Source organism: Sciurus vulgaris, assembly GCF_902686455.1.
Source record: "Sciurus vulgaris genome assembly, chromosome: 15".
NCBI classification, from domain to species: Eukaryota; Metazoa; Chordata; class Mammalia; order Rodentia; family Sciuridae; genus Sciurus; species Sciurus vulgaris.
The window spans coordinates 14,924,017-14,946,250 of record NC_136476.1 but is presented as its reverse complement, the minus strand read 5'-3'; the positions used below and the strand labels follow the sequence as shown (position 1 = coordinate 14,946,250).

At 35.2% G+C, this 22,234-nt stretch overlaps 1 protein-coding gene across 1 annotated transcript in view; it reads right to left on the bottom strand.

Annotated features, from left to right (window-relative positions):
- Nucleotides 1–9,791: 9,791 nt before the first annotated feature.
- The window catches only part of ALDH1A1 (aldehyde dehydrogenase 1 family member A1), a 156,673-nt gene continuing 144,230 nt past the window's right edge, over nt 9,792–22,234 (bottom strand). Inside the window, 9 exon segments of the mRNA XM_079112055.1 lie at nt 9,792–10,371; nt 14,700–14,769; nt 14,772–14,773; nt 16,851–16,892; nt 16,894–16,931; nt 16,933–16,974; nt 16,976–16,996; nt 16,999–17,010; nt 19,873–20,037. Of these exon segments, the coding sequence (XP_078968181.1) occupies nt 10,299–10,371; nt 14,700–14,769; nt 14,772–14,773; nt 16,851–16,892; nt 16,894–16,931; nt 16,933–16,974; nt 16,976–16,996; nt 16,999–17,010; nt 19,873–20,037 (465 nt within the window). The 3' untranslated portion in view covers nt 9,792–10,298.

Below are 22,234 nucleotides of genomic sequence, written 5' to 3'. Positions count from 1 at the left end.
AATGCAGGTTGCAGCTCACAGAATGAAGATCGCAGGATGCAGGACGCACCTCTAAGAAGAAGAAGCAGAACTCTAAGAAGTAGCATCTCTGAAAGTGTAGCCTCTCGGATAAGCAAAGATTCTCCTTTAAGCAAAGCCTTTTCTTCCTCTCTCTCTCTTTTTCTAAAACTTCCTCTATAAGCTAGGGAACAAGCAAACAAGCAAGAAAGCAGCCCACTAAAAGAAAGATAGTAGAAGTAGTTCGTTTCCAGTCCACCTCCGATAAATACCCACGCAATTGTTGCTGCAGGTGGTAACAATATCTGGCCACTGTTGCCGTGGGCGGCTACACCTGCCTGTGCATCAAGATTGGGTGGTGCCACAGTTAGCTCTCCAATGCAGCGTCCCTAAGGCATTTCTTTGAATGATCAACTTGCCTTCCTATGTTGAGAGGGTGTATGTAAGATCTACATAGAGTATTCTTGTCCACCTGTAGCCTGTGAAATGATGAGAAAAATAAGTCACAAAGCCAATGGATCTGCTTGCTCTTCCTTAGCTGTTATTCCCTGATGACTGGCAGCCATACATTTACCTTATCCCTGGGATTAGAGGTTGGAAGGACTCAATGGCAAAAGTCATTTGTGTTTGACATGTAAAATATCTTTTTCAAGTGTAACCAAGTACTTGGAGAAGAAACCAGGATATAAGATATATAAACTTATTCTATAATTTTTATTTGAATACCTAATAAGTGCTAAGCCTCAAGTCTCATGTTGTCAGTTTTAGTCCAGCATATGAGGCAGGCAGGTAAATGGAGCAATAAAATCTAGGTGAGAAATACACTGAGTGAGCTATGGACATGTAAGAGAGCCAACCATTTGAAAGAAGGTCGAGAAAACAGGATGGTAGGGGAGTCTTTAGGACCAAGGTCACTGCTGAATTGAACCTAAAAGAAGCAACACTAATGTTACCACTACCATTAAATACATTACTTTCTCCCTTTTTATCTGTGCTTGCAATCACCTTAGGACTTCCCCAAACTCTGGACTGATTTTTCTCCCTTAGTAATAATTTAACTATAAGAAAACTCTTAAATCTATGGACTTTCTTTGGTTCCCTTTTCCTCCAGACTTGATCTGCTTAAAAACTTGCATTATACTGGCTGTTGAATAAGCCCCAAATAAAATCCCTTTGAAAATCAGCAGAGAATAGCTTAAAGGCTTTGAAATGTTCAGAAACACCATAAATGTTTCAGTGGTGAGGACTTTCCAAACTGCAAGAGAGATGCACAAGGAGTTGGAAGTGACTGCTCACATTGCAGAGTAATACTTGGGTCTGTTTTTGGCTGGTAGAGCTAATGCATACAACAAATGACAGCTTCCCCTATAACCCCTTTGTGGAAATGGGCACTAAAGAGACAGGAAAAGTCTTCTCCAGTGGTTCTGTTTTTTAAGGATTTACCTTCCTTCAAGGCTGCTGGCTATGAATCTTTTTGCCTGCAGAAGTCAGTAAGAACAGAACAGACTTATCTGGGACAACTGGATTTAAACATAAAGAAGAGGAGAAAAATAAAATATTTGAAATCTGAAAAATCAAAATGACTTTTCATGAAACATTAATGCAAAACAACAAAATTAAGTTTTGCTGAAAATATTCTATGGTTTGATTGCTCCATTAGGCCTGATGGCCAGTATGAAATTTGTCAGAATTTAAAAAAAAATGAAGCTACTTATCCCAAACACTAACAAAATAGATAAATCAATAATCATAAATAATACGTGCTTATGATAAAAACTATCATAAAGACTCTCTGAAGGACATTTGCATATTTAGACCGCTTATCTTCTAAAAATTTTATTAACTTGTTCAAGTTCATTTTATTAACAAGTTCAAGTTCACTGCTTTCAAGGACTTTCCAAACTGCAGCATGCTACATGAGTCACAAGGAGGCTAGCCAGATATGCTGGAACACTGTCTTCATATAGGCATTAACTTTCTATGATAAACCACTAAACTACTGTTTTGTTTCAAAAAGAAAAAATTACCTATGTGTCTCCTTTTGACCTTGAAAAGTTTCCCATTGTGTCAACCTCTCCAGATATGCCTCTGGTCCTCCCTAGCCTCTATACCTGAATTATAAGCCTTCCTTTTATTCCTAAATAAACTCATTTTCTTTGGAGAATCTGTTTTTATGGTTCAATGTTTAAGAATGGGAGAGATTATGTAGTGAGTCTTCCTGGCTTTGAATCTCCAAGATACAACTTATTAGTTGTGTGACTCTGTCAGGTTAGATAAATTTTCTGAGTCACAGTTTTCTTGCCTATCAAATGGAGAATGTACCAGTCTTCCATGGCCATGAGAGAAGAAAATGAAATAATGCACTCAGCATACATAGAATAATGCTTGTCATGTGTTCGTGTGGGTCATGGAAGCTTCTGTTCTGGATTTCCAGAGTGACTGTGACTTCTGCTCTATAGCAAAGGGACCTGGAGTGCTCCGAATGCTGGGGCAGTCTTAGCCGGATTCACCAGCAGGATGAGTGGAGACAGAGCCAGGTTCTTGTGGGAAAACCTACTTTCCTCTGGCTGAAAATGTTGAAGGGGACCAGTCTGTTTGGGAGGGTAAGAATCCCTATGTCAAAAGGCCCCTGGGGAAAAGCCACATGCTTCCTGCCTCAGGCTTTTTTTAGAAACACAGAGGGTGATAATCTCCAGATCCATCTGTGCTGGTAAGAACACAAGGCACACTCTCTGTCTGACATGGGCCCTGCACCATGTCAGCCATTCAAGACTTCATCATTTCATTTCTAACATGGATGCTGGAAGAACTCTCTTCTGTTTTTCCATTTCTAGCTCAAAACTTCAGAAGAGATCCATTACACCTCCAGAAGAAATGGAGCCTTCCATGTTTTGCCAACAGACTCTCCTCCTGCCGGCCTGCCTCTGCATTGTCATTCTGTATTGTACTTGGCTAGGCATGGTAAGGCATTTCAACTCTATCCAGAAGTTATTAAAAAAAAAAAAAAAATGAAACTGCTCTCTAAAGATATCTGTTTTTGAACCCACAAGACAATTTACATTGCAAGTAGTAAAAGACAATCATGTGGCTTTATATTATGGTTTGAAATATATGACAACTTGAATGAATCTCTAGGGAAATATGCTGAGCAGAAAAACAAAACAAAACAAAACCCCACCAATCCTGAAAGGTTATGTACTGTATCACTGATTCTTAAAATGACAAAATTAGAAATTGAGGACGATCATCAAAGGTTAATGGGGTAGTGGCGTGAGAGAGATGAGTGTGGCAATAAAGAGCAACATCAAGGAATCCACATGATGCTAGGAATGTTCTTATCTTGGCTGTAAGGACATTACCATTCTGTTGATATTCTACTAGAGTTTTGCATGAAGCTTCCTTTGGGGGAACTGGGTAAAATGTATATAGGATCATTTTTAAATTATTACTAATCACTACATATGAATCTGTAATCGTCTAAAAGTAAAAATTTAGTAAAAGATCAACCTTAATAAATGTATCACTAATTTCAAGATTCCTCTGTATCTGATTAAGTAAGTTTTTATGGTTTGACATTGAATTCAAGATTTCCATGATCTTACCCCAAACTGCCTGTTTGGTCTTGTATTCCAACCAAATAGAACCTTCATCACCTAAACTTGGGGCTTTCCCACTTTTACTCCTCATCTGCAGGTGGCAACATCCTTCCTGCTTCACCTGCACATGTTCAGGTCCTTCTTGACACTAAAGGCTAGGCCAATGCTGACCTGTGCCTTAAAATCACTCCAGTTCATTTTCCTCCTCCAAACACAAATTTTGTTACTATCAAACTTATTACACTCTGCACATTCTGTCTTTTATTTCTACAAATTTCATATGTACTTCTCGCCTTGTGAGAAGATTTAGGCATTCTGAGAGCAGTACCTTTTATTTCTATGTGAAGTGATTTACCACTGAACAACATCTCCTACAATTATGCTTGTGCAGAATGAGGACTTGATACTCATTATTTCTTTTGTAGTCCTCAGTATTCTGTCCACAGTGTTTTGACTCTTCACTGATTATGAAATAAATATAGTGGATTTTTATTTTTTTAACTAAATTACCAAGACATGGCTTTGTAAATGATCAAAGTTAATTTGCATTATTGAGGGTTTGTATTAGCTATAATTTAAGCTTTTCAGTTTTTAGCAAAATAAATAAATCCAAAGAAATAAAATACCTAAAAATGAAATACAAAAATGGGAATTAGATCGCTTTCCTTTTTTTTTTTTTTTTTTTTTGGACAAAGTGACTAAAATATAGCAAATAAAATATATACTAATAAAATGCAATAATGAATGTTATATATTTAATCAAATATAAATGAAATATCTGCAGTGTCACATGGGACAAAGGCAAACAGCACAGAACTGAGTTGGGAAACAAAGGGTGTTAGCCAGACTCTGCCACTGATAATTTAGTAATCATTCAAGTGTCTCTTGACTTCTCTATGCCTCTGCAAAATGAAGTTATTGGACTAGAAGAATATCAGGTTCTTTTTAAGCTCTGACATTTTGTGGTTACAGGGTGACTGCACAGTGAGCACAAACGCTAAGCCATGTGCCTTTCAGTCCTCTAATCCTCCCCATTGAATTTTTGTGGGCCCGGTCTCTGAATCAATCAGCGGGTGACCAGCACCATTGTGGGCTCCTTTGCTGCATTTGAAACTGGCCTCTTCTGTTTGGTGTTCATTTAGTCCTGCTGTCTCTGACTATTAGCCTAAAGATTAATTGTGATGACTGGTAACTTAGGTGAAAGGCAGTTGGTTTCATTTAATTACAACAAACTCTACTTTGGTATTATAGGTATTTGAATCTCTAATCTCAAGTTTAAGCCAAGTTTTAGGCTCCCATTCTTGTCCACCCTGTTCTTCCTTTGATAGCAAATTTTAACCTTTATCTGAAGAGAATGACTAAACAAAAAATATTTAAAAAATGGCAAAACACTGTAATTATGATGTGGATCTGACATTAGCCTAACAAGTAAAAGGAAAAATGAAAAAAAGAGAATACAGAAAGAAGATACAAAAGCAAGGTCGAGAGGAAGACCTAATGTCTATAAGAAATTATTAGTTTTGTTGAAATAATTATTAGTGCCAAGATAATTATTTAGATCAGTAACATCTATCGGACACTTGTTATATCCTAGGAACATTGCTAAACATTCCACAAAATTTATTTAATCTAATGGGATGACCTAATTAGATAGCTATCATTATCCTTTCCTTTTTACAGATAAATAAATTGGATCTTAGAAAGGTAGAGTCATTTGTCCCAAATCCCAAAGGCCAGTGAGTACAGAACAGGGATTTAAAACCAGATTGCTGAGCTCCAAGGGCCCATGTGATTGTGCTTCCCAAATATCAGCCACCATGATTTGTTGAATGATTTATACTATGAGAAAAGTTTAGGAATCAAGCTAAGATCGTATCACTAGTGAATGGTGGAAATGGGATTTAACAACTGTTTGACTCCAAAAGTCAGGACATTTCCAGCATAATTGTACTTTAAAGGAAAGTACAATTTCTATGTGACTAAAGGATTCGAAATTAATTGATTCCACGGTGCCTCCCCAGATGTCATCAGAATACGGGAAACCTGTTATTAAAGGAAGTATTCAAATAAGTAAACTAGAAAATAAAATGATAAAGGACATAGTTTGATAATAGTCACAAGGAATAGGCACAATATTCTCAAGAGAACAAAACTATTTCCCCCCCACCATAATGTCCAAGGAGAAGGCACATTTTTCACTGTACATGAAATTCTTGTCTGAAGGAAATTCACAAAATTATGTTATGTGAATATATAAATATGTAGCAAATATTCCACTATTATGTATAATTATACTGCACCAATAAAAATCAATATTCTTTTCTGTTTTATCAAGAAGGATAGTAGTTGATAATTCACATTAAAATGAAGCATTTTTTTCTTTGAAACCACCAGCCCCCTTTGGCTGATTATTGTTAGCTCACTACCTTTGAGTTTGGTGTGTTTCCTGTTTCCCTCCCACATTAAGACAGTGTAACCAACCTGGCTAAATACTAAGTGTGCTTACAAGTTGTTATCCCTATTGTCAAGACATAGCAAGACAAAAGGAAACCATGATATTGCAAAGCATGGTTCAGTGTTAATTTTCGGATCAGGGGGGAAAGTGTCATAAAGAAGATTTAGTAGAACAATTAGAGAAAATCATAAATAGATCCTGTGCTAGATACTAGTGTTTTGTCATTATTAAACTTCCCAGATTAGATGATCTAACTGTGGTCTTAAGAAAGTATGACTATTTCTAGGAAACCATGTTGCTAACAGGACAGGAAGTCCAAAAAAATGTGTCTCAGTGGCAAAAAATGTGTCTATATAGAGAATGGAGGAAGGAAAATAATAAAGGAGGAAAATAATAAAGATTAGTAAATAAAAGATATGTGGGAGTTCTTTGTATTCCTGTAACATCTCCTTTGAAAGTTTGAAACTTTTTTTGTTTTTGGTACCGGGATAGACCCCAGCCCCCTGGGGTCTTAACCACTGAGCCACTTTCCCTGGCCTTTTTTGTATTTTATTTAGAGACAGGTCTCATTAAGTTGCTTAGGGCCTAGCTAAGTTGCTGAGGCTGGCTTCAAACTCATAATTCTCCTGCCTCAGCTTCCCAAGCTGTGGGGATTACAGGCATGCCCCACCATGCCCAGTTAAAATTTGAAATAATTTAAAAATAAAGATCTAAATAAATTAACTTCCAGTTTAATTCAGTTTTATGTTTTAATGTTTAGCATCTTTTTTCTAGGATTAATAAACCTGTAAATAAATGATGACAAAAAACAGACAAAAATCCTAAAACCTTTTCAAATCACTATAGAGTAGCACTATGTCAGCCTTCTATGAACATTTCTATAAATCAGAAATGTGCTTTAAATAAACCTAAATTTATGTGAAAGTATTCAACACATGGAAGTAAAGTAAACATTCAAAAATCATTGCTATTCCCTCAGTGTATGTATTTCATGAAGTGATAAAGCTGACTTTCTAAAGATCAGAGAATTATTCTAAATATTTATGGATAAGCCTATTTTTCTCTGGGAAATACTCATCACCCAGAATCTAGAGTCAATTAAGGGTCATGATCTAGAGCTATCTCAAGCCCTGCAGAGAATTCTGTGGTCTTGTCTTCAAAGAGGGCTTTTCAACACTTCCAGAATGTCAGAATGAAAAGTGACCTGTTTTTCCCTTTTTTGTGTCTGAACTCGGCATACTATTTTTCAGAATGTCACAGTCCTGGTATTTTAACAGGAACTTTTAACACCCTCCTAGTAGTCACTGAATTAGATTTTCTGGGGAATTCAGCCATCATCTCTAATTCTCCTTCTTATATATTCTTGCACCTTTAATGGGAAGATAGAAATGTGTCTCCAGAGAAGAAAATTCCAGGGTACATTAGCAAATGAAACTAATGAAGAATTTGTATTTCGCACGAAGAAATAACCTACTAATTCAATATGCCCTGAGAAAGTCCCTAGAATGTGTTTCATTGATGATACTCATATACAATAACATTTCAAAGATCCAGGTGAATTTAGACACTAAAAAATTAAGCACATGGTCCAGGGAAGAAGCCTTTAAGTTTATTATTCTCTCTTGAATTTTGGGAAGAAAAGCCTAAAATTCTCTGCCTTGAGTTTATTCCATTTTAAGTTGAAGATAACTTATTTACTTATATTCTTTCTCTCCTATTTCTCCTTGGCTATTTCAAAATAAATTCAGAAGAAGAAGGGAAGGAAAGAAGGAAGGAAGGAAGGAAGGAAGGAAGGAAGGAAGGAAGGAAGGATGGAAGGAAGGAAGGGAGGGAGGGAGAGAGGAAAGGAGGGAAGGAGGGAAGGAGGGAGGGAAAGGAAAGGAAAGGAAAAAATGAAAAAGAAAAGCCCACTGACATTTAGGAATCTGTGATCTGTCCTTTCTGAACAACGAGTGAATTCCAACTTCTGTCACTTGGTTTAGTATTCCCAGAGATGATAATATTTTCTATCATGTGGACATTGAGAACAATGAGATCATGTTTATTACCACAGAACTGAATTTTTCATAAATATTCCTTATACATGAACTAATAAGATATCCTTTAACTTTTCAACATTTTAAGAATTATTGCTGGTTTGGCTTTTATACAAATAGTGAAATACAAATAATGTCCAGAGGCTCAGGATAAGCCAATATAAAACAGATATTTTCTGTTTAATCCTGTAATGTCTTATTTATACAATGAAGATTTAATTTTCAAATATTTAAACTCGCTTCTGGCTTTTGTTATGCTCTGTGTTCAACCCTCTTTGTTATACATTTTAAAATGTTCTGGTAGGATGCCATTTCAATATTAACTTGTCTGCTTATTAATTTATTTGCACATGGTTTCAAACACATCTTTTAAAAATGCAGGCATTATCTGGTTTTAGAAAAATGTAATCCTGCTCTGAATTTGGATATTTTTCCTTCTTAGTGTTCAAAAACTTTCAGTTCTCCCTAAGACTTTGGTTTCTTCAGTTTTCAAAATGGTAATTATGACTCAAATCATATAAGGTTGTCCAAATTGCAAATCTTACATGCCCACACAAGTCTGAGAAACTCTTGAAATTGAAGTTGAAGCTATTTCAGGTCTAAGAAGCTATTGGTTTTCATTCATTCTTGCATTGTTATACTGACGATGGTAGCTATAACAATGTCACTAGCATATCTGTTAATGTAAAATGATAAAGTAAATTATTTATATGTAACATAAATTTGTAAAACCAAACCATCCTACAGATCATTAAACTTATTTTAAGTTAATGAACTAGAATATTTTAGAATATGTAGAGTAATACATATTCTCTTGATTTTCCATGAACCGTAAGTCGCTTCCCATTGGGAGCACAGCAGAAGAAGGAGAAGGTCCTTGTTATCAGGGTGTAATTGAAGCATGGTGCAGGTAGCTTCACATGGAGGACATTTTCCCAGATGCTCCATGTGATCTTTGGAACCCTAAAACCTACCTCATTGCACAGAACAGCATCTCCCAACAAGGATTTCTTAATGTATCAGTGTTAGATGAAGCTGGGAGGAAGGCAAGCTCTCTGATAAAATAAATTTGGAGAGCATTCATATTAAAACAAAACTAAACAGGTTGCAGGACTTCTCAGAACTTAGAATATGCAGCAAATGTGCAATTTGAAACTCTAAGAGGAAAACATTTTGCATAGACCGTCTCCAAATTTTCTTTAGTGAAATGTATCTGAGAGATTATGTGTAGAATATTTTCCCCTTTCATTTGCTGCCAATCTGCTCAAGATTAATAGACTAATTTCTTCATGAAGCCATTCCCAGTTAACTCAATTAGACTTCATCATTACCCCATACTACACTTTAGGGTTTCAGACTATTCATTTCTATTTTACATTTTCTCCTTTTTGGGGGTGGCAGGGATTGTCTTTGTTCACTAAATTAAAGCACCTTAAGATAATGGAGCACTCACCATTCACCTGTTTTGTACAACACCTTTACCTAGTGTTTGTAGGAACTTAATAAATTCTATGGAAGTCTGATCCCATCTATCTTGAATGTGTACTACTTTTTCCAGGATTCTACTGGGAGGGTAAACTATGTTTCTTACCCTTTGAGAATGTGTAAATTCATCTTTATTCTTAATTTAACACTGTTTTTGATGGTAGGGATAGTAAATCACCATAACCCAAACTTACACCTAAAAGAATCGCAAACTAAACAAGATTCATGCAAGGTTATTTTATTAAGCGTTATATTAGATTACACCTACATATTTCATTTGACAAGCAAACATAGCAATCTAGAAAATACAAGTGACTTCATAACCTACCAGGAACAGAGCAACTTACTCTGCAGTGAACATGTATATTAAGGACTTCAAGGAGTCACTAGGGGAACGAGGGCTATATGAGTACTGCTCCTCTTCTGTAAAATGATTATTCTGGACAAGTAGCTACAAAGAAAACTACATGACTACCACAGTTAGAGAGAAAGGATGGAGAAATCCATCCTTTTCATCTAGGATAGGACTTGGGAGTCACATAACAAAAATCATGTTATTCTTTCAGAATAGCTACATGTCAAGTTTTCTATGTGTAGTATTAATACTAATGTGATTAGCTTATTTAAAAAAAAAATCAGAAAAAGAACAATTTTGTATTTAGATCCCATGTAGTGACTATAGGAGATGCTTAATTGGATGAAGAGCGTTGTCTCCACTCTGTGGTGTCTTTATGAGTTCTTCTGAGAGAGTTTCATGGTGACTGTCTTAACTTCTGTATATTCATGGAGACCATATTCTCCCCTAGAGAGAGAGGAGGGGAAATACTCATAAACACCCATTGAGGATAGCAGCATAAATGTATAAGTAGAGTCCCCGATATGATACAAGTCACTCTTGCTTATCTGAGGAGGAAAAGCAGAAAACTATTTCTGTGCAGAGAATATTCCATATAGTAGCTGTTGACCGTAAGTTGTCTGGCTATTCAAAAAACACCCTTGTGGAGAAAATGTCTTAAAAATGTCTTTCATTTTTTGAAAACATAAAAAATGATGCAAAATGTCTTTCATTTTAAATCATCATTGATATGCATAGAAATCATTCATCTTCGACATTTTTTACTTGACGTTAAAGCTCTAACTGCTCAAAAGATAATTCAACCCTGTAAGAAATTTTCTCATTCTGTTTAGATTCAAATAAATAAGATTATATGTGTATAATAATGTGTGTGTGTGGTGTGTGGAGTACGAGAGGAGACGTAGCGATAGGCACACCGGTGTAACCCAGTAAATTTATGCATTTACCAGGTGCAGTTGGCACAGCAGTGGTGAGGGGTGGAAAATGGCCCTGTTCCATCTGCATTCTAAGGTGTTCTGATCTTAGGCAAATGTAGTTTCAACAATACCTTTGATTGATAGCAAATAAATAACCTGATCCTCATAGTTGGATTTTTTTCCTTTTGATTGTATGTTTTTCTTTTTAGGAGGAAGCAGGTAGAGATTGGCCTAAATTCCAGGCCTTTGGGCTTTTGCAGATGTTGGTTTCTCCCTTGGTACAATTTTCTCTTCCCCGCATGTGCTTTGTTGCTCCCAAGTCTGTCCAAATGACCAGCAATGAACACGAGTCGATCTATTTGTACCCTGGTTTCTTGTTATCAGTTCTCTACTCCACAAGGTTTAGAAACTATGATTTACCCTTTGTGAAGAGAACTAAAGCATTGGCTCAGTTATTCTTTGTATTGTTTGATGAGATTGAATTGCATGTATATGAAACTATTTTTAAACCATTACACCTATGCACATGTAGCTTACTGAGGAATAAGATCTTGATCCTTTCCTAAGCCTCCCCTCTTGTGATCTAGATAGGGTATGCAAAAGACATCTTTTGCTCCTGAAAACCTAATCCTTTTACTTATTATTTTCTGGGCAATTAAGCTTTTAAAAATACCTTCTAAAAGCTTCAATGAGCATGTTTCTTCAAAGTAATTGAAGGTTTAGACTCCGCTGTCTGAAACCCATTAAAAGACAGTATTTTAATAAGCATTTTACCTCACAGAAGTAGATAAATTAACCCACGATTTTCACCCACAGGCTTTTTACTGTATTTGGGTTACGAGGGAACTTGGAACTCTCAGGAGAATAATGAGTGTGATTGTCACACTCAGTTGGAACAGGCATGCTTCCTTGGGAACACATACATTATGATATAACACAAAAACATCTGCTTACATTTCTCTTTATTTTAAGTCTATGAGCTACCAGTTCCGTGCTTCAAAAATTTTCAATATCAAAGCACTGGACCTTATTCAAATGCTGATTATGATTCAATAGGTCTGGAGTGAGATCTGAGACCCATTTCTAATAACTTCCACATTGATATTCTGCTTCTCATCCATGGGTTTCATACCTTAGGGGAAAAGGGTGCTACTAATAAAAATATGTCCATTTTTTCCGTTGTACCCAGAAATGAGCTTTATATTATTAAGAAGGCCGGAGGAAATGTTTGCTAAACTGAACTGGCAATTTAATCAAGGCAAAAAAAAAAAAAAAAAGGTTCATTTGAGTTCGTACTATCAGCCCAGTTATAACACACTCTCCTTTGTTGAAAGAAACAGGAAGAGAAGAAATACCTTTGTGAGGGTACTGAGAACTAATTAAATTTGAAATGTCCTACTAACTGAGTCTCAAGTAACCTATGTTAACCGTGTGAAAATGAGTGTGATTTCACAAAGGGAGGGATTCTGCCATTAACCTATTCCAGTGCCGACACTAGAGCAGAGATTTAAAAACCAAGGGCACTGTGTTACTGTCTAACACACTGAGAAGTACATACCACTATTTTTGGCTCTTTGAAGACTTTGTTTTCAACTGATCAATTCTACTTTTCTACCTTTGAGGGAAAACTTTATAAGTTAACTCTTGCGAGTCACTTGGGGTTAAAGATTCAGTAATTCTTTTTAAACATCTTACAGTATTACTTGTTTATTAAGTCTGCCAAGTTTTTTAGATAGACTTTTACAGTAGCATTCTCAGCTGGAATTTTTTTTGAAGCGAAAAACATCGTCTAACTTTTTTATTTATATTTTAAAGAAGGAAATTATCTAGACTTACATTATGAATTTTAAGGAAATTATGGATTGTCAATTCTGGCTTTCAGTCCTTCTATTTCATTTCCTTATGTTTCAGCTTTAAAGTTTGACCAAATTGTATTCAACAAAGTTGACACATTTTGTCCACTTCAGTTACTTCATCCCTTTTCACTGTTTTGCCAATGTATTAGATAGCTAGGCCAGCAACGAACTATCCTTCAGAGTAATCTAACTTTGTAATATCTTTTTATGCAAAGTAATTAGTTTGGCCAAGAAATTTTCTAGTAGCAGACATTATAAGGAGAGGAAACTAGGAAAGAAAACAAAACAAAACATATTTATGGCTTTTCACTACTCCACTGATAAGATTTAAGCTGAGTTCCTTGGATTCAGGACTTCTTCATCTAGATCAAATTTGTCTTTGAAATCATACTTCTCATCCCCATAAATTCATAGCAACCACCTATACTCACCAACCTCTCAACATGCCCTATGTCCATTCCATTCAGGAAACACTCTTCTCTACTTATTGATGCCCTAAATAGGCTTCATTCCCTAGATGAAGTCCTGTCTTTACAGTTAGATCTTTTAGTGTATTAATATCAATTAAATTTTTATACACTACATTCTCACTGGGTTACAACCCAGAATCTGAAGTGGAAAGTATCTCAAAGACCTACTTCCTTCTCCCACTCCCATTCTCAAGCACAACCCTTGACCATTGTTCAACAGATGAAAATATTGAAATCTGTATTAAATGTTACGCTCTGTTGGTACTCAGATTTTATGTCCTTCAATATTTTTCTCTGGAACTCTCAACTACTTTTCCTGACTTCCTGAGGCCTAAAACTCCCACTTTATTAATAGTCTAGTAATACTGTTTCATACTATATGTAGTTATCTAGCACTATTTGTCTTTTAACATCTTCTTCCTGCCACTGCAAGTTATTTGGAGAATGGAACACAGAGTCATGTCTCTGGGACTGTTAGGACTTTATCAACAGCAAGTACATAATGGACATGTATTGAGAAAGTGCATACATCATTTTAACCGTTCTCATACCTCCCCAAAGATGTTTGCTTCAATGCATTTTGCTGATCAGTTAGACAAATAAAGTTTATATCTATTTCATGCATTCATGACCTTCAGATATGAGACTCATTTTATCTGCTATTAACAAAAATAGGAAGCTTTTTTCTATGTTTGATACCACACAATTCGTATGTGCATTTCTTTCTTAATGAATTTTATTTGTTTATTTTCTTAATGAATTTTTATTTTTCTTAATGAATATTTTATTTTTATTTGTAAAAAACATTTAGAAAATAAAATGGTTTAAAGCTTTTGAGTCAAATTAATCAATATAGCACATATATATATTTATGTATCTGTATATTTAAAAAGTCTATATGTTCTTGGTTTAAAAAGCAATGGAGGCTCATAAGCATTATGTATATATTCTCAGTCTAGTCATATAAAGCATGTTTTCTGTAGTCAAATTTCCCTCTGGGTTTATATTTTAGTACTCAAAATAACTCATTCAGTTTAATTTAAAATTTAGAGTCTGAATCAATAATATTCAAACAAATGAGAAAGTGTTCATCTCAACACCGAAGTTTTTGGGATAAGTGACCTAATTATTTATCTAAGAGGTATTTTCAAATAACTAAATGTTCTTATATTTGTATACTTCTTACAAACACCAATTTAGAATTCCTACCATTCTTTCTGAGAATGGTTTTGCAAGTGGATTACATTCATAACTACAACTAATAATTCTACAAGTCGGCAACAATATAATCACCTGTGTAAAGTGCTTAACAGGGTCTCTTATGAATAGTAGGGCTTAATAAATTATATTTCCCTTCTGCTGTTGCCTTTGTAAGCTCATGAAGTATATAGCATTCAATAAGCTATTTGGTGGTATGGATCTCCAAGAAAGAACAAACAGCAGGTTTTCTGTAAGGTGGTGAACATGGATTAGTTCCCTGGAAGTGACAACCACCTAGATCAATATTTATCTGAATAGAAAGTTATTCTTACAGTTCTCGTCCATTTCCAGACATCTTGAATCCACCAAAGGGGCACTGGGCAGATACCACACTATAACATTTACCCTGAAGGAAAAAAAAAATGACATTATAGGTATTACTTAACCTATGAAATAATTCCTAAACTGGGAATTTTAGAAATTCAAAGAGCTCTTTAATAACTCCATTCATTTCAATTTAATACATTCATTGAGCTTTTTTTAAAAGCAGCACTATAATTAGAATCCAGAAAAGTATATGGGTATAGAGACTACCTAGAAATAAATAGAAAGGTACAACTATGTATGTGAATAGGTCATTTGGGTAGTATATCATCGTCCCTAAGAAGTGGGAGTTTGAAGTACAAAGTAGAATGGCAAATATACTCTAGAAGGAAAAGATATGGCTTACTAGAGACTGAGAATTCATTATATGCATGTTCTTTACTGCTTATATTAAATAAGTTTTGTGATTTTCTTGAGGTCTATATACTTATCAGGTTAGAATCAGTTTTAGTTTGCAATTGCAATGTGTATCACAATACTTCATTATTTTCATCAATTAGTTCAATAAGTTGCTTAAACAAAGGCCTTATCAGGAATTGGATTTAATTACAAATTTGTTTATAAGATCTCACCAAGTGTTTAAAGATGCTTATATGAATCTATGTAATCACAAGAAAGTGAGTAGAATTAAAGAAAAAATTACAGTGGAAGATGGAGCAGGGTGGGGACAATTAGAATGCAATTTTGCAGGTCATGAACAATGCTTATCTTCGAATTTCCTGCATGCTAAAGTTAACAGCAAAATCTCATTACCTATATGATTCTCATTACACCACACATAAAAACAATTAAAGAAGAAAACAATGTTCCAAATCAGTTTTAATGTTTTTCCCTGCTTTCATGCTATTATAAAGGTGGACAACAAGATGAGATGACCTCCAAATAAGAATATTGTACTTAGGAGAGTTTGATTATTATTTGATTTTGAGATAAACATTTAGATGTTTTTTCTAACTAAAACCTTTTATTCCCAATTCCTAGAGTTTTACATTCTCACCGTGCCACAGAGACATTCTAATGTCTCCCTTACCAGAGGGATAGTTTTTTTAGATAAATTTACACTTTTAAAGGAATCTTGTCTTTGCTTAGTTTAATTATTGTTTAACTTGGAAACTTAAACCCTTAGTTTGAAATTAAGGATAGAATACCAGCAACTCTGAATTCAACCACTATCCTCTAAACACCAATCAGCTATGAGATCTGAAACAATGCCAGAACATTATTATGCTCTGTGATAGAAAGCAATAAGAATAAGATCTACTCTGTTTTAATAATAAAGAAATTCCTGATTGGATTCCCAAGGCCTTCAGTGGTATGATGTTAAGTTTCTCCATCATACATCGGTGTAACATTCTGTTTTTTTTTTTTTTTTTTTTTTTTAGCGGTACTGGGGATCGAACCCAGGGTCTTGTGCTTGCAAGGCAAGCACTCTACCAACTGAGCTATCTCCCCAGCCCTGGTGTAACACTCTGTTATTTCAAAATTTAAAAATTCTTAAGCTTATCTTTGTTAAAATGAAAAAGAAAAACAAATTTCGCTCTTTGTACACCAAAATGGAAACTGTTTTAAATTATGTTAAGAGAAAACTGAGGGATGTTTACTTAGAGAAAACTGAATCCAAATGCCTCCCTACACGTTTTTTCATCTGTAAAGTGTAGATGATAATATTTAATAAGGTTGTTTCTTGACCTATATAGATGAATGCATAGACTGTGTTTGCTGGAGTACACAGCAAATTTTTAGAAAATGGAGATAATGTACATATGTTACAATTAGTAATAATGAAATTTATTAGCACTTTTATCATAGGAAAATTTTAGGGTCAATCATCAGCCATTCAGATTGAGAGGTGCTTGATTTCTTTCAGCATTTCTGAAAGAAAACAATTCATTATAAAAATAAAACAAAACAAACTAAAACAAAACAAACAAACAAAAATCCACTTAGGCTTTTGGGCTGTGAGTCTTTGTGCTAGTTGAGCATTAGCATTATTTGGGGGAGTTTTAAAAAAACTACTTTCTAGCAGGCCATGCAATTGAAATGAAAAGTTCAAGAGGTGGCTAATATTGGAAAGGCATATATAACTTAGTTTGACTTACCATACTGTCCCTGCCCTGCGAGCAGAGGAGACAGTTATGGCTTATTAAGATCTTGGTAAGATTCCCTGCTGATAAGCCATAAGAGAGTATTGTTTGCTCTCTTGATCACATCATCTAAAGATTTTAAACTTCATGATTTGTTGCACGAGGTCCCGAATATCTGTAAGCACAGGGAAATTAGTAAAATAATAAAGATAATAGGTTAAAATTAAGTCGTTTAAATGACATTGTAGATTTTCCCCCTCCAAACTATTCTAAATGGATAGATTTTCTCATCTCAGACCTACACAATTTTGTTGGTTGTTTTTGTTTTTTTGTTTCTCTTTGTTTTTGTTTTTGGTATCAGGAATTGAACCCAGGGGTGCTTGCCACTGAGTAACATCCCCAGCCCGTTTTTATATTTTATTTAGAGACAGAGTCTCACTGAGTTGCTGAGGCTGACTTTGAACTCCTGATTCTTCTGCCTTAGCCTCCCAAGCTGCTGAGATTATAGGTGTGAGCCACTGCACCCTGTTCTCAGACATATAAGAATCAAAATGGATAATGTAGAAGTGGAAGGTGAAAACAGGTGATGATCATGTCTTAAATTCTCTTTGGAACACCATAGGCACAAATAAGTAAAGCATTATTAATTTTCTAGATGTTGAAATTAAGCTCCCAAGAATTTAATATTATGCATTAAATCATTAATTTCTTTGAAAATATTTTAAATTCTTTCCATAGTTTTCTTCATCTTCTGAATTACTGCATGTAACAGCAAGCCCAATAAAGCAATGCTTGCTCTACAGGATAAACAAATAGGTAACAATTCATAATAATAATGTTTTTAAATATCAGTGTGCCATTGACTAAAATATCAATTATTCTGTATTTGGATCTTTTTATAATTAGTCAAGTTAGGCAAAACAACATGGGTTTTATTCAATGTCTAACTCTAACATAGCTTAAATATGCCGAACAGAACTCATTATTGTAAGAGTTTAAATTCTGAACTACCCTATACTAACCAAAGATTGAGTTCACTGGCAATTGATTAAAAATAACAGGACTGGAAAAAAAAAAAAATCACAATCTCTTATTCCAGTCTAAACCACTCTTGCTAGACTTTTCTTAGCAAAGGCCACACTCAATTCATTCTAGATCTCAGCTCCAGGTAGGAGAAAAAACAGCTGGATTTTCTCTGAAAAATTAAGCTTGCAATAAAAAAGACTCCTCTGAGTGTTATCATATTTTTCTGGGAAATATGAATGAGGATGGGTAAAAATCAGAATGTCAAATGATTTTCTGGTGTCTACCATTGATTTAAGTGATATAGGGGATATGGGCTACCACTTCGGTAAAGACTGAGTGCAAATCCTAAGGTTGTAAATCAAATCATGACATTGTAACCTAGAAACTAGATAGATGGAGAACAGCTACAAATTTTACACAATTTGAACTGAACACAGGACATGGCTTCAGGCTTCCACTTTGAAATGGTCAGCTAGCTATTCTATCACAACATTATAGGAACACAACAAATACCCCCTCATTGAAGATATTCCCCCAGTCCTCTCCTCTAATAAGATAAAAATTTATCAATAAATGCAAAAATTATAATTCAGTTTGAGGACTGAATTGATGTGGAGAAACTAAATAGATTTGATTATCCACGTTTGCTTTTATTTTTGTTTTTCCTATTTATTTCCTGTTTACAAGTCTAATTATGTCCTTTTCCCCTTGGCTTGATGAAATTTTAGGGGTTAAAGAAAATAACCTTCTCAGATTCTCCATCATATCATGGACATGAAGCACAAATTTACAGAATGAAGGGATTATAATTTAGTACCTTTGAGTTGTCAATGACTTATTATTGTAGTGTATAACATGACACCTTTGTCATCCAAAGCCCGTGAACCTTCTCTGCATTTAATAAAAACCCTCATTGTCCATGAAGTAGGTTATTTACCTTCCTAAATGCAAACTACTTCTTCCTATTTATACATTGCCTTTAGATTACATTTTTCTTGATGCTATTTGGTTTGTACTCACCAAATATTTTAACTGTAATGTGTAATATATTATGCCATATAATGTTATATATATGTTATACACTAAATATATAATAAGCAAATATTATATACCCCCTATATCTCCTCACCTTTCATGTACTCTTGGCTCCAGATTTTTCAGGTATTATTCTTTTTATTTTTATGATTAAATATTCGGCAAGTGTATTATATTATAAACCAATTAATATATTTGCATATATATATTTATATTTGTATATATGCGCACACACACGACACCACACACAAATTTGGGAAGTCTGACCACTAGTAAATACAGGGGGAAGAATACATGGAGGGTAGGGAGTGATGAATGTGGATGGTTGTTCTTAGGTAGGAAAAGGCCATAGGGCAAATATGGCACCAGTTGGTAGGGCATAAGTAATTGCTGTTTAAAGGTAAAAGCACTGAAATTTACTCTCGCAGCAATTTTCAAGTATACAACACGTTATTGATGGAAGTAGTCAGGTTGTACGATGGATCTCTTGAACTTATTCCTCCTGTGTGACTGAGATTGTGTGTCCTTTGACCAGCATCTCCCCAATCCTCTTCTCCACTTCCCCCATAAAGTCTCTGTAACCAGCATCCCATTCTCTGTTTCTGAGTTGGACTTTTTCAACTTCTGCCTATAGTTGGGATCTTTCAGGATTTGTCTTTCTGGGCCTGGCATATTTTACTTAGCAGAATGTCCTCAAGTTTATTCACGTTGTCAGGCAAAAGCTGTCATGGAAGCACCTAAGGATTGTGACAATCCTGGTCAGTTTGGCTGCAAGTTCTTCCCAGGCTCAGTAGATTCCTTACTATTTTTATTCTTGATCTTTAATAATGTCAACCTTTATCAACAGCAGAAACAAAGAGTACCATTTACTGAGAAAAGTGTTCAAAGAACTGAGAAATTTAAAGGCACAGATAGTTCGCACACCTGCAGACAAAGCACAGCAATAAAGGGAACAGGACAGAGTGAAACCATTTACCTCCTCTTTGGCGATGCGCATCTCATCTGTAACATTAGAGAAAACCGTGGGCTGGATAAAGTAGCCTTTATTCCCCCAGGGGCCTCCTCCACATTCCAGTTTGGCTCCTTCTTTCTTCCCACTCTCAATGAGGTCAAGTATTTTATCATACTGCTCTTTGTCAATCTATTTGAAAAATATCACATGGAAAGAAAAAAATATTAGCAACTTATAAAGCTATGGGCCTGTTGATGAGGGCTTCGGAGAGCTAGGATATTTCCATTAAATCTCATGTTGCATTTAAAAAGCTGACAAAAGTTCAGATTCATTCTCTGGGCACATTTATTTCTCATGAAATTTTAGGAAAGAAACCTTGAAGATACCTAGGTTTAGGATCTACAGTTAGGTAAAAATAAATAAATAAATGAAGCAAGCATATTGGCACTGCAAACACATCTGAGCCCTTCCAGAACTGTCATTCTGGATTGAGTGCATTTATCTGGAAACTGTAGTCCTAATTGAAGTAAAAGGAGTGAAGAGAGAAAGAGAGCTTTGGTTTAACTAGGCAGGGCATTTAGGAAGCAGATGCATTTGGATTTTGAGAAGACTCCTATATTTCTGTGGGAATTTTCCATCCTGGACCATCCCTTCTGGTCTAGTCCATGACCTTGGATACCACACTCTGACCACAGCTTGGGCATCCTCTCCAGTTCAGGTCAGTAAGTTTGATTTCGGTTTCTGGCCCAGTCTCAATTGTCACCTTCCTGCTTTATTAAATGAGACACATCTAAATATATGACAAGTATTACAGAAGTTAAAATTTTTGAATAATATATTAGTAAGGGGAGAAAAGAGAAGTTCTGGTTGTGAACACCACATGCATTAAGGATTAAGGGGAAAACAGGAGATTCAGGAGCTAAGAAAGTGGTCGAGGGCTCTTGTTAGTTTAACTTGTCTCTTGTTTCCACTTAAAAAGTGGTATTCTTTTTTTTTTTTTTCCTCTATACAGTCCCTCCTTCCTCCATTCTTGCCCCCTCCCACCCCCCATTATGTGTCATCATCCGCTTATCAGTGAGATCATTCGTCTTTTCGGATTTTTGAGATTGGCTTATCTCACTTAGAATGATATTCTCCAATTTCATCTATTTGCCTGCAAATGCCAAAAAAAAAAAAAAAAAGTGGTATTCTTTATCTCTTTTGACTCTGCAAATATTTCTCATCTTCCAAGACCCAGAAAAAGCTTTCATGAAGTTATTTCTAACTGTACACAACTCAGCTCTCCTATCTAAGTAGATTAAATGCTATCTGCAATCAGAAACTATTTTTACAAAATTTGGCACAATATTTGGTACAGTGTTGCTGCAGGCTCTCCACTGCACAATATTCTATCGTGTATACCCACAAAGAAAATCTCTTCATTCTCATTAGATCAGGATTGGTCTAGAAGAGGTATTTATATTACTGAATACTAACTAATACAACTAAATTAAGGGTGGTGTTAGATATTCTTTCTGTTTAAGATATTCTTGTGTCTCAGTAAATACTCAAGGATCCACACATCTCCATGCAAAGTATCTCTGGCCTATTTCAGTATGTTAATTGGACTATGAACTCAAAATCATAATTTTTCAGTTTTTTTCAAGACGTTGTTATCAAGTCATAGGTTCCCTCTCTGTGACCAGAGTGGTTCCCTGGTAACAATCTAATCCATGCATATGCACAGCTGAAAGGGACTGAAAGGATTTATTTGTTGGAAAATGTGATCTCTGACTTCTAAAAAATACAGGTTGGCATATTCCAGTGACTTTCTACTGCAGTGTGCTGCTGTAGTCAGTAGCTCTGGCATCGCTTGGAAGCAATCTGTGCTTCTCAAGACTTTCCCTAGATCTACTGAATCCTTGGGTGATTCAGATGCACAAGAAAGACTGAGAAGCACCATGCCAGAGCTTGAGACTAGTGACAGAAAATTTCAGCTCTTCTTTGGGACACATTCAGTTTGGCCTGATTAATTTTGACTTACTATAAATACAAACCATCTTCAGAAGGTTTTGGATTGATCAATGATGAACACTGTTCAATAATGTTTAGGCACTGTTCAATAATGCTTGCATATAGCAGAATTCTTTACCATGAGATGAATCAGGAGCCATGGGTTAGTCTATGAAATATAACAGGTTATGGCATTATTGTGATTGTCTTAAAGTATATATTTTAATGTGTTTGAATGCTCAAACTCTTTGATTACATTGGCTTAGTGGGTTGAAAAAGAAGATAAATTGAAAAAACATAGACACATTCCTCAAATTCTTTGGGAACTATAGATCAACAAGAGCAATGAGAGTAGATGTCTAAAATATTGATCTACACAATTATGTCAGGTATA